Raw genomic sequence first — 12,434 nt, 5'->3', positions numbered from 1 at the left:
GAGAGATTTACATGCTTAATACCCACTTGCACTGGCTTGGAGTTGTTTCTCAGGCTAACAACCTACCTCATAGGGTTGTTGTGATTAGGAAATTAGGAAAAGAGTTGGTGGGGAGAGAGCCATGTATGTTTTGCTGGGAGTGGGAGGTGTTTTGTGAGCTGGTACAAAAAATCATTGTTTGGTCATGTTGGGGAGGGGGGCACCAAACGCAGGTTTTGTCCCCGGTCGCCAGTTTGCCTAGGTACACCCCTGGCTGGACTAGATGGACTCTGGTCTGATCCAGCAGGCTCTTTCTTATGTTCTTAAGGCCATTGCTTTCACATCCTGCATGTGAGCTCCCAAAGGCACCTGGTGGGCCACTGCAAGTAGCAGAGTGCTGGACTAGATGGACTCTGGTCTGATCCAGCAGGCTAGTTCTTATGTTCTTATGTTCTGCCTCTTTTTATAGTGGGGGACATAGAATCATAGAGTTTGAAGAGACCACAAGGGCCATCAAGTCCAACCCCCTGCAATGCAGGAGATACTTTCCCTATTGTTATGATCACACCACCCCTGCAAGGTAGGTTAGACAATTGGAGACTGTTGGTCAGTTTGGCATAGTGGTTACTGCGATGTACTAGGATCTGGAAGACCCGGATTCGAGTCCTTGCTTTGCAGTGGAAGGCTTCCTTGCTGACCTTGGGTTAAGTGTGCAGTCTTGGCCTAGCCTATCTTCCAGGGTTCTTGCGTGGATAAAATGGAGGAGGAGGAGGAGTTTGGATTTATATCCCCCCTTTCTTTCCTGCAGGAGACTCAAAGGGGCTGACAATCTCCTCCCCCCCTCACAACAAACACCCTTTGAGGTAAGTGGGGCTGAGAGAGCTCCGAGAAGCTGTGACTAGCCCAAGGTCACCCAGCTGCCGTGTGTGGGAGTGCCCAGGCTAATCTGAATTCCCCAGAGAAGCCTCCACAGCTCAGGCGGCAGAGCGGGGAATCAAACCCAGTTCCTCCAGATTAGATACACGAGCTCTTAACCTCCTGCGCCACAATACAGTTTGCTTTGGGGGGAAAGGCCGGGCATAAGTGAAGCAAATCAAGAGTGATTGCGCCAAACTGCTCGTGTGAATTCATTGACAGAGTCAGCAGTCGAATGTGCCTCTTTGCTGATCAAATCTCACATTTTTTCATCAACTGCGCCAGTTCTCGTTGCCTTGCAAAGGGAATGCTCTGCACATGCTCCACAGAGCTGATGTCTGATTTCCCAAATGGCAGCGGTTGACCCTCCTGTAGGCACATCACAACTCAGGAGACAGCGTCCCCACCCAACACACATACCCATTTCTTATAGCATTGTTAAGTGGTCAGAAGCAAGCCTTTATTGGCATAGACAACAGTACAACAATAATAAAAAACGGATTAAAAAGCATATAGAATACAGGACATAAATGTTAGGTCGAAGGAAATCTACTGGCGTTTAGTAATTTCCAGGAGAAAGTCTGCCTCTATCATACAGAGAGAAGGATCAGGGTTGTCCAACGAGTAGTGTAATCTAATTAAACCGGGGAGATAGGGTAAATGTAAAGGAGTGAGATTCACATCCTTGGATCTGATTTCCTTGAATCTGAGACAGTGTAGTAATCGGTGGGCCAGAGATTCAACTGAGCCACCGTTACACGGGCACAATCTTTTAGCCTTTTCTTGCTTATTAAATCTGCCATGTAACAAGGCAGAAGGCATAACATTAAACCTGGCGAGCATTATGGCTCTCCTTTGAACAGGGTTTGTTAATCAATACAGGTAGTGTGCCAAGTGAAGCCGCAGGTGGAGATCTGACCAGGGTGGGGTTTGTCTTTTGGCATGGGAGGCACCTGCTGAATTTCTGTCTGTCGCGGCAGGTGTCAAAAGACCCTCCTCCTCCTCCTGGGGACAAAAGGTGCCCGGCTTGCCAGTTGGGCGGGGATTGGTTCTGGTTTCTCTCCTGCCCGTTTGGTGCCACACTAAGTGCCGCTCTGCTCTTCCCTGGCGTCAGAGAAATCCCTCCAGCGGCATCCCCAAAGGCTCACATTGTTGAAGGGGCAGGTAAAGGGGGCTGTTTGCAAGAGTTCTGAGTTCTCTGGGCTGAGGGGGTGGGAGGGGGTCGAGTAGACCTGCCCCCTCCCCCAGTCAGAGTTGTGTTGAGGATGGGGGTGCTTACATGTGAAGCGTGCCTCTTGTGGCCTCTGGTCCCAGGCTGGAGTAGGGTTCCTTTTTATCTTTCTTCTCCGAAGAGAGTGTAGGAGTCTGGGCTTGACATAAATGGGCTGGGGGGTCGGGTGGGGGATTCCTCTGGGACCTGCCGCCCCTGCCAGTTAGTGGAGCTGCCGTCCTTGGCTGGCTCTCTCTATAATTCTGCCTCCCCCACCCCCCAAACAGAACAACTTTGTCATCTGCTGCAGCTGATATGAAATGTTAAAGCCCCCGTCCCCTGCCTTTTCCCCTTTGCCTTCAAGCTTGCTATTTTCTCAATATTTCCCTAACCTCTCCCCCAACCACCACAACAAGAGAGATTTCCCAGGTGGGTTGGGTTGCGAAGACCTACGACTGCCCCAACCGGTTCTAAATTGTCCCCTTTGATTCAGGATTAAGTTAAGTAATTTCTCTGTTGAACAACAGTTCTGGGTGGGGGTTGGGTAAAGAATGCCCTTTATGATTGCGTGTGTGTGTGTGTGTGTACTGCGTAAGGTTCAGGGATCTACGGGCTTCCAATTGTGAGCTCCCAAAGGCACCTGGTGGGCCACTGCGAGTAGCAGAGAGCTGGACTAGATGGACTCTGGTCTGATCCAGCAGGCTCTTTCTTATGTTCTTAAGGCCATTGCTTTCACCTCCTGCATGTGAGCTCCCAAAGGCACCTGGTGGGCCACTGCGAATAGCAGAGAGCTGGACTAGATGGACTCTGGTCTGATCCAGCTGGCTTGTTCTTATGTTCTTAATTATTCTGGCCATAGTGAGGGCCCAGGGAGGGAACCTTGAAAGGGGGCTTATGGTTCAGTGGGAGGGGGAGGTGGTCAGTGGTGGGATCCAAAATTTTTAGTAACAGGTTCACTTGCCAGCCCCCCCTCAGCAAAGGGGGCAGAGGCGTACCTAGGCAAACCTGAGCCCTGGGCAAAACCTGTTGGATGCCCCCCCATGGGCAGCCACCCCACCACGACCCCCCCCCATTTTTTTGCACCAGGTCATTTCTAAATCATCATCACATTATAGAAAATGCCCCAACTCACAAATCTGCACACAGCAATGGTGAAACACACAGGTTCTTTGATAGAGACAGGTGAGATAAAAGGTACGAAAGGCTGAGAATCCATGAATTGCAGTACGTGGAAGGGATTCACCCAGTTCAGGGAGTTACATTATTAGTCGCAATTGCTATATGGAACTTTCACGTTCAAAGGCAGGATGCCTCTCGGGGAGGCGAGGGCGTGGAGGCGGAAAAGTGGACCCAATTAGTAACCCGCTCTCGGCACACACAAATAATTAGTCACCCACTCTCGGGAACTGGTGAGAACCTGCTGGATCTCACCTCTGGATGTGGTCCACAGTGCATTTCTGCTCCCTGCAGGACAGGTCTGCCTCTGAAAGCTCAGGCTTGATACAGCTTTTTCTACCCGCCTATCCCAAGAAAACCACCACCACCACCCCAGCCCAAACTGGCATTTTTGGGCTTTGCCCAGTCTTGTGGAGAGGCGTTCCTAGACAGGGCTCACATATTCCGCATGTTATTCCCAAGTGGGACTGTAGATGGCGCTGTCACCCAGGTGTGCTTTTTTAGCCGGTCTGACTAACTGGGAAGGTGGAGGAGGATGAACGCCCAACTCAAAAAGTTTCATGGGGGGGGGGGGGGGGACTAGGAGCAGCAGTTGCCTTGGAGGTTAAGAGCTCGTGTATCTAATCTGGAGGAACCGGGTTTGATTCCCCACTCTGCCGCCTGAGCTGTGGAGGCTCATCTGGGGAATTCAGATTAGCCTGTGCATTCCCACACACGCCAGCTGGGTGACCTTGGGCTAGTCACAGCTTCTGGGAGCTCTCTCAGCCCCACCTACCTCACAGGGTGTTTGTTGTGAGGGGGGTTGTGAGGGGGGACGGGCAAGGAGATTGTCAGCCCCTTTGAGTCTCCTGCAGGAGAGAAAGGGGGGATATAAACCAAAACTCTTCTTCTTCTTCTAAAAGCAAATTTGGCTCTGGCGTCAGCTGCTGTAACTCATTTGTGTCTTCTGCTCGCTAGCTTGTCCCAGCGCCCCACCTGGTGATGTCATTACCTCCGGATGAGCTCCCTCCCGACGGCGGCTGGGGCTGGCTGGTGGTCGTGTCCGGCTTCCTGGCAAATTCCCTCACCTACGGTGTCCTGCGCTGCCTCGGCATCCTCTTCGAAGACCTGGTGGAAGCCTTCGATGCCAGCGCCTCTCAGGTTTCCTGGGTCACAGCCCTGGCCCTGGCCACACAGCAGTTTGCCAGTGAGTGTCGCCGCCGTGGGGCCCCTCGAGGCTGTCCAGCTGGGCTGTCGTTTGTCCATCTGCTGGAATCCGCTGGGGTCATCTCTGTGGGTGAAGACAGCCCACCCCCACCGTTGTGTCTTTGCTGCCATTTCTTTCACTCCAGTTTCTCAGATTAACTCCCACTGCCTCCCGTCCCGGTTTGTCCCAGGTCCCCTTGGAACAGCGGCCAGCAAGCGCTACGGAGCCCGGCCAGTGGTGGTGTCTGGCGGCTTGCTCTCCTGCCTGGGCCTCCTCTGGGCCTCCTTCAGCACAAGCCTGCTGCAGTTATACCTCACCTTGGGGTTTCTGACAGGTGAGTTCAGGTGCCAACCAGTGGTGGGATCCAAACATTTTAGTAACGGGTTCCCCTGGTGGTGGGACTCAAACTGTGGCGTAGCGCCAATGGGGCTGGGCGGGGCACGACAGGGGCATGGCCGGGCATTCCGGGGGTGGGGCATTCCTGGGCGGGGCTGTGGCAAGAACACAGCCGCTGCGCTGGTCCTTGGGTGGGAAACGAATGCACGCAGGCGCAGGCTGCCACGCACGCTGGTGCACCTCCTGCTAGACTGCTTCCAGTTCTGCGCACTACTGCAGAGAGGGGGGCGTAACTAAGGCAAAAATCACGTTGCAAAATCGCCAATTAGTAACCCCCTCTCGGCACACACAAATAATGAGTAACCTACTCTAGGGAACCTGTGAGCACCTGCTGGATCCCACCTCTGGTGCCAACCCTTCCGCCCTCCCTCCCGCTCCCTGAAAACAGGACAACGTGGAACGGAACACCTGCCTCCATAGCGACCCTGGATCTTCCTTGGCGGCCTCCCGCCTGAGTTCTAATTAGGGTTGACCGCTTAGCTTTGGAGATCTAATGAGATCCAGTCAGCCTGGGCAATCCAGGGCACTGTAGGGGAGATCGACTTTGCCTGGCTCTGACTGGGGTGGCTTTTGTGCCATTGGGGGGGTCTCCTGCCCAGTTGGGAGATGCACAGACCCATCAGGGTCCTCTTGGGCGATGTATCCGCCATAATCCCAGGGGTCCACACGAAGCCCGTGGCTGCCCCTCTGATAGAGGCGCCAACGTTTTCAGCACCATTGACACCAGACAATGCTGGAGCTCCTTTGGCCAGGGGCGTACCGCCCAGGGGGACATATAGGGGTCAAATAGCCCCGGATCGCAGCCATTTAGTTAAGGGGGGGCAGAAAAAAAACCAAAGCGAATGGAGGGGGGGCTGCTCTTCCAAGAGAAACTCTGCACTGCTCACACAGACAAGCCCAGAGGTGGGATCCAGCAGGTTCTCACAGGTTCCCAAGAGTAGGTTACTAATTATTTGTGTGTGCCGAGAGGGGGTTACTAATGGGTGATTTTGCCACGTGATTTTTGCCTTCGATACGCCCCTCCTCTCAGCAGTACCGTGCAGAACTTGAAACAGTCTAGCAGGAGGTGAACAGCCGTGCGTGGCAGCCTGCGCCTGCGTGCATTCGTTTCCCACCCAAGGACCGGCGCAGCGGCTGCGTCCTTGCCACAGCCCCGCCCAGGAATGCCCCACCCCGGAAAGCCCGGCCATTCCCCCGTCGTGCCCCGCCCAGCCCCATTGGCGCTACGCCACAGTTTGAATCCCACCACCATGGGAACCTGTTACTAAAATTTTTGGATCCCACCACTGGACAAGCCTCTGGGGAGAGGTGGGGGGCACGGGGCAGGAAAGGGGCAGGAGGGAGGACGCAGGGGGCGGGATTTCACTGGCATGGGGGGCGGGATTTCTACTCCTTGCCCTGGGCGCTATTTTTTATAGATATGCGCCCTGCCTTTGGTGCTGGGCTGGCTTCTGCGTTCCCCCCCGCCACGCCCTCTCCCTCTTCTGTCTCCCTGCAGGTCTCGGCTGGGCCTTGGCCTTCGCCCCCGTGATGGGCACCCTCGCCCGCTACTTCTCCTCCCGGCGCTCCGTGGCCATGGGCCTCGCCCTGACAGGCAACGGGCTCTCCTCCTTCGTCCTTTCCCCACTCCTGCGCCTTCTGGCCGAGTCCCTCGCCTGGCGGGGGGCCTTGCTGGTGACCTCTGCTCTGACCCTCCACCTGGTGGTCTGCGGGGCCCTCCTGCGCCCCCTGGTCTTGCAGGGGGACCGGCTGGAGTCGGGGTCCTTTTTTGACTGGGTTCTGTTCACCCAGCGAGGGTTTGTGGCCTTTTCTTTGGGCACCGCCCTGCTGGCAGCCGGATATTTCACCCCTTACGTGCACCTGGAGCCTTACGGGCGGGCGCTGGGCCTAGACCCCTACAAAGCTGCCATGCTGGTGTCCGTTGCCGCTCTGTCTGATGCCCTGGCCCGCCTGCTGGCGGGTTGCTTCGCGGACCGTCGCCTCATCCGGCCGGCTCGTCTCCTGGTGTTGCTGAACTCCCTCACCGGCTGCAGCCTCCTCCTCCTCCCTCTCGCCTCCTCCTACGTGGACTCGCTGCTCCTGGCTCTGCTGTACGGCGTCAGCGCGGGGAGTTTCGCCACCGTGGCCTTCGGAGTCTTGCCGGAGTTAGTTGGTGTCACCCGTGTCGTGAACGCCACTGGACTCTGCCTGATGATGATGAGTGTCGGGGGGTTGCTGGGACCCCCCCTGTCTGGTAAGGGCCCTCCCCCTACTCCCAGGTCCTTTGCAAGTTGGGATACCTTTTGCTAGACCTGAGTTGCCAGACCGGACATGTCGGATCTAGGGTGGCCCACTCCGCCTTGGACATTTGGGGAGGGGAGGCTGGAGTTTGGGTTGGGGCAGGGGTCTGCAACCTGCGGCTCTCCAGATGTTCATGGACTACAATTGGATGTTCGTGGACTACAATTGGCCATGCTGGCAGGGGCTGATAGGAATTGTAGTCCACGAACATCGGGAGAGCCACAGGTTGCAGACCCCTGAGAAACAGAGGTCTTCTCCATCACCCTCTGCCTGGTCCCTTTAAGTGGAGATGCTGCCGGGGGTGAAACTTGGGACCTTCGGCAATCTGAGCAGAAACTCCACCACAGCCCTTTCGTAATCCAGGTGTGCCCATCAGGTTCGGCATCCCATTTCCCAAAATGGCCGCCCAGATACCTGTGAGCAGCCTTCCCAAAAATTAGCCTTCACGTTCCCAGCTCTCTAGTTTTCTGTCCCCAGCAATCTGGTAGTCAGAGGTACACTACCTCTTCGCATGGAGGCTCCATTTTGCCATCCTGGCTGAGGGTGGGCCTCGCCTCTTCCCTGAAGTTCTCCCAGCCCCCTTCTTTGAAAGCCCCCCTGGCCCTGGCCATTCAGCCCCACAATATTTTCCTGTGGATTCTCTCTAGGCTTCCTGCGGGACCTGACGGGCGCCTTCACACTCTCGTTCCTGGTAGGCGGAGCCTTCGTCCTCGCGGCCAGCCTCGTCTTCCTGGGCCTCCCATCGTTCTTTGCTGGCTGCAGGGCCTGCGGTGGCCCTGGGGACTCTCCCAGGGCCCGAGGGGCACCCCACGCCCTGCTGGCACCTCCCGCGGCATCCGTTCCTCTCACCAGCAAATGCTCCGAGATATGAAAACGTCCTGGGCCTCCCCATGATGCGACGGCAGTGACAGGGTTTTGTGCCAACAGAGATCTGTGGCGGCAGCTGAGCCTCTCTAGCCAGGAGCCCAGGGTGTGTGCATTGCAAGTTTCTACCAGCTAGGCTGGAAGGACTCAGAGGTGGGATCCAGCAGGTTCTCACAGGTTCCCGAGAGTAGAATACTAATCATTTGTGTGCCGAGAGGGGGTTACTAATTGGTGATTTTGCCACGTGATTTTTTTGCCTTAGTTATGCCCCTCCTCTCAGCAGTAGCGCGCAGAACTTGAAGCAGTCTAGCAGGAGGTGCACCAGCGTGCGTGGCAGCCTGCACCTGCGTGCATTCGTTTCCAGCCCAAGGACCAATGCAGCGGCTGCGCCCTTGCCACAGCCCCGTCCAGGAATGCCCGGCCACACCCCCATCATGCCCCGCCCAGCCCCATTGGCGCTATGCCACAGTTTGAATCCCACCACCATGGGAACCTGTTACTAAAATTTTTGGATCCCACCACTGGAAGGACTGATTGAAGGTGGGTGGCTGCCTTGAGTGCGAAAGAGAGAGATGCATTAAAGTGATAAAGAACAACCCGGCACGTCTTCCAGAAGTTTAATTTTCTTGTGCGTGTGTGTGCGTGTGCGTGCGTGAGCAGCTGTCTTTCTTTGTTATACCCTTTCCTTAATGTTAATTCTGCCCTTCTGGCCCTGAGTAGTCAGTCCTCATAATCATCTTTGCTTGTTTTGGCCCAATGTCTCAATCTGAGCAGTTGCACCGTTATGAGAAGATGACAACTTTGGATTTATATCCCCCCTTTCTGTCCTGAAAGGAGACTCAAAGGGGCTTACAAGCTCCTTTCCTTCCCCCCTACCCCCAACAAACACCCTGTAAGGTGGGTGGGACTGAGAGAGCTCCAAAGAATAGCTAGCCCAAGGTCACCCAGCTGGCATGTGCTGGAGTGCACAAGCTAACCTGGTTCCCCAGATAAGCCTCCACAGTTCAAGTAGCAGAGCGGGGGAATCAAACCTGGTTCTCCAGATTAGAGTGCACCTGCTCTTAACCACTACACCATGCTGGGGGTGGAGGGTGGGGCAATTTTCCACCCCCCAAGTGACTAAATAGCTGCAGCCCGGGGACATTTGACCCCATGGGCGGTACGCCCCGATGACTTGCAAATGTAAACACAGAAGTGAGCCTCTGCTTTGGAGGCCGTACCCCATACCAGAAACTAAAAATGAGGTAGCTCAACTCTGCTCAGCCCCGAAGCCTCTGTCTTCAGTGGGGGCCGGGTTGTGCTCTTCTTTGCCTTCTTCAGATTGCTTCTTCAGGGGGGAGAAATAGTTTGGCAAGGCCAGGAGGACCAAGGCCCCCGCGATGACGATGGAGCCGGCCGCCAGGAAGGAGGCCCTGTAGCTGCCAGTGGCATCCCGGATCCAACCTGCGAGAGAGACAGGAAAACCTTGTATGTGAGCAATCATTCGACATCCACGGTGGAACCAGGTCGGAAGGGGTCTGAACTGGCTGTATTGGAGGGTGGACTCGGGGGCATCATTGGAGGACCCCTTACCTTTCTAAAGAAGAAGAGTTTGGATTTATATCCCCCCTTTCTCTCCTGCAGGAGACTCAAAGGGGCTTAAAATCTCCTTGCCTTCCCCCCCCCACAACAAACACCCTGTGAGTAGGTGGGGCTGAGAGAGCTCCGAGAAGTTGTGACTAGCCCCAGGTCACCCAGCTGGCGTGTGTGGGAGTGCACAGGCTAATCTGAATTCCCCAGAGAAGCCTCCGCAGCTCAGGCAGCAGAGCTGGGAATCAAACCCAGTTCCTCCAGATTAGATACACAAGCTCTTAACCTCCTACGCCACTGCTGCTCCTACAAGAATCTACAAGAATTTCTCAAGCTGGAGTTGGCAACCTCTTCTGACAGACCCAGTTGACAGAGCCAGCGTGGTGTTAAGAGCAGGTGCACTCTAATCTGGGGAATCATAGAGTTGGAAGAGACCCACAAAGGCCATCCAGTCCCACCCCCTGCAATGCAGGAACACACAATCAAAACACCCCCGACAGACGGCCATCCAGCCTCTGCTTAAAAACCTCCAAAGAAGGAGACTCCACCCCTCTCCGAGGCAGTGAACTCCACTGTCAAACAGCCCTGATGGTCAGGAAGTTCTTCCTAATGTTTAACCGGGTTTGATTCCCCACTCTGCCACTTGAGCTGTGGAGGGAACCAGCTTAGCTTGCGTGCTCCAACACATGCCAGCTGGGTGACCTTGGGCTAGTCACAGTTCTTTGGAGCTCTCTCAGCCCCACCCATCTCTCAGGGGGAAGCGAGAGGAGATTGTCAGTCCCTTTGAGTCTCCTTACAGGAGAGAAAGAGGGGGGGGGGGTATAAATCCAAACTCCTCCTCTTCTTCGTCTTACCTGACAATGGAGGCCCAGACAAGGCGCCAAAGCTTTCCATCAAGTGGGATAGTCCGATAGCGCCCATTATTTGGTCGGTGCCCACAATTTCCACCAGGGTGGAGAACTTCAAGGGGATGACCGCACTAGACAGGAACCCATAGCAGACACTGAGAGTCATCATCAAGGTGTAGTCGTACCCCAGCGGCATCAAGAGCAAGATGACGCCTGTCAGCAGAGTCCAAAGGGTGAGATGATGGACAAGATGAAGAGGGCCGCAGTGGGCCAGCCAGCCGGCCACGATGCGCCCGGCTATGTCGGCGATGCCCACCGCGGACAGAAGGAAGGCTGCCTGGTATTCGTCGAAGCCCCTCTCCCTGGCATAGGGCACCAGGTGCACAAAAGGCATGAAGTACCCCGCTATGATCACCACCGAAGACCCACAGAAGATCACAAAGGCTCGCTGGCAGAGCAAGCTGAGGCCGAAGAGAGATGCCAGCCTGCTGCATCGTCCCTGCCATTCCGGAGCCATCGAAGCACTGTTTTTGGGCAAGGGCAGCGGCCGGAGGAGAGCCCCACACACCACCAAGTTGAAGGCCATGCCGGACACGATCAGGAGGGCTCCGCGCCAACCGTAGAAGTCCACCAGGAACTGGAAGAGCGGGGAGAAAGCCAGCGAAGCAATGCCTGAGCCGGAGAACACCAACGCGTTGGCCAGGGCACGGCGGCGCTTGAAGTACTGAGCTACCAGTGCCATAGAAGGGGGGAAGATGAGGGCCCCCCCAATACCTGGACGACACAGAAGGAACACGGGGGTTAAACCAGGGGTGGGATCCAAAAATTTTAGTAACAGGTTCCCATGGTGGTGGGATTCAAGCAGTGGCGTAGTGCCAACGGGGCTGGGCGGGGCACAACAGGGGCGGGGCGGGGCATTCCGGGGGCGGGGCATTAACAATTTCTCTGTTACTGTAAAAAACTCCTACTGTAAAAAAAAAAGTTCCTAATTTCCAGCTGGTATCTTTCTGTCCATGATTTAAACTCATTATAGCAAGTCCTATCATCTACTGCCAACAGAAACAACTGCTTCTCCTCTAATTGTCTGCCTGTCAAATACTTAATACTTTCAAATACTTAATTTTGTTTCTAGAAATCAAAAGAAGGATACTTTCCTTAAACCAGGAACTTGACCATATTTCTAAAACATGTTTTCAAAACAGCCCAACAGGGAGAATTATCCCGTTTTCTACCTTCGCTAACCAGCCACATAGGAAACAACAGGACTTTATGATTTTTGGACCTAATGGAATTTCTAACGGAAAAGCAGACCCAATTAGCAACCCCCTCTCGGCACACACAAATAATTAGTAACCCACTCTCGGGAACTGGTGAGAACCTGCTGGATCCCACCTCTGGGTTAAACGGAACAGATTCTCTTCCCTTGCGCTTTTGAATCCTGCGGACGAGTCGGAGGCGTCACCGTTTGCCAGTTAAAGAGTCTTCAGGCTTTCAGGGCTATTGGCTCAGGGTTGAAAAACTCCCTGTTTTGCGGCTCAGAGAGGAGTTCCAGGCTGGGATGGCTGTACTGGATCGGGACTTGGCTTACCTGTGAGGAGGCCAATGAAGAGGTAGAGCTGAGCCAGACTCGTGGCAAAGGAGGCCAGGAAGAGCCCCAGCCCCGACAGGAACCCACCGACAATGACCACCGGCCGTTCACCATACTGGGCACCGAGGGCACTGGACAGAGGACCTGTAGGGGGCACCAAAGAGGGGCTGATTAAAACCGTCCCCCTTGGATGGGGTGAAAGGGGAACTGGGAGAGGAGGCAAAGCCCCAGAACAGGGGTGGTCCCGTGGGACCATGGCACCTTCTAACTCAGGGGTGGGCAATTATTTTTTCCATGGGGCCGCATAAGAAACAGAAAATATTGTGGAGGGCCGGGCCAAAAGGCAGGGGGGCGAGGTGCTTTTGAAAGCCCCGCAGAAGCCGGCAGCCAAGGCAACCGGCTTCTGCGGGGCTTTCAAAGACG

At 55.1% G+C, this 12,434-nt stretch overlaps 2 protein-coding genes across 2 annotated transcripts; one reads left to right on the top strand and one right to left on the bottom strand.

Annotated features, from left to right (window-relative positions):
• Positions 1-1,991: 1,991 nt before the first annotated feature.
• LOC125425465 (monocarboxylate transporter 11-like) lies at positions 1,992-8,013 on the top strand. The gene is made up of 5 exons (XM_048483066.1): positions 1,992-2,058; positions 4,238-4,466; positions 4,657-4,800; positions 6,361-7,095; positions 7,790-8,013. Exons 2-5 carry the CDS (start codon positions 4,262-4,264, stop codon positions 8,011-8,013), a joined length of 1,308 nt encoding a protein of 435 aa, XP_048339023.1. The 5' UTR covers positions 1,992-2,058; positions 4,238-4,261.
• A 1,242-nt stretch (positions 8,014-9,255) lies between these two features.
• Positions 9,256-12,196, bottom strand: LOC125425464 (monocarboxylate transporter 13-like; the record flags this gene model as incomplete). The annotated part of the gene is made up of 3 exons (XM_048483065.1): positions 9,256-9,449; positions 10,430-11,197; positions 12,012-12,196. Coding segments are annotated over 3 exons (1,147 nt in total), but the record flags the coding sequence as incomplete, so codon positions are not given.
• Between the last annotated feature and the right edge of the window lie 238 nt (positions 12,197-12,434).

This window comes from Sphaerodactylus townsendi, unplaced genomic scaffold (assembly GCF_021028975.2).
Source record: "Sphaerodactylus townsendi isolate TG3544 unplaced genomic scaffold, MPM_Stown_v2.3 scaffold_538, whole genome shotgun sequence".
Lineage (NCBI taxonomy): Eukaryota > Metazoa > Chordata > Lepidosauria > Squamata > Sphaerodactylidae > Sphaerodactylus > Sphaerodactylus townsendi.
Note: the sequence above shows the minus strand (reverse complement) of the source record. Positions and strands in the feature narration are given on the sequence as shown.

What these genes read in the sequence shown, in the direction of transcription:
- LOC125425465 (XM_048483066.1), top strand. Translation starts at nt 4,262, where the DNA reads ATGTCATTACCTCCGGATGAGCTCCCTCCCGACGGCGGCTGGGGCTGG. An exon ending in CACCTTGGGGTTTCTGACAG is followed by an intron (nt 4,801 to 6,360) that starts GTGAGTTCAGGT and finishes GTCTCCCTGCAG; the next exon opens with GTCTCGGCTGGGCCTTGGCC. An exon ending in GCTGGGACCCCCCCTGTCTG is followed by an intron (nt 7,096 to 7,789) that starts GTAAGGGCCCTC and finishes GATTCTCTCTAG; the next exon opens with GCTTCCTGCGGGACCTGACG.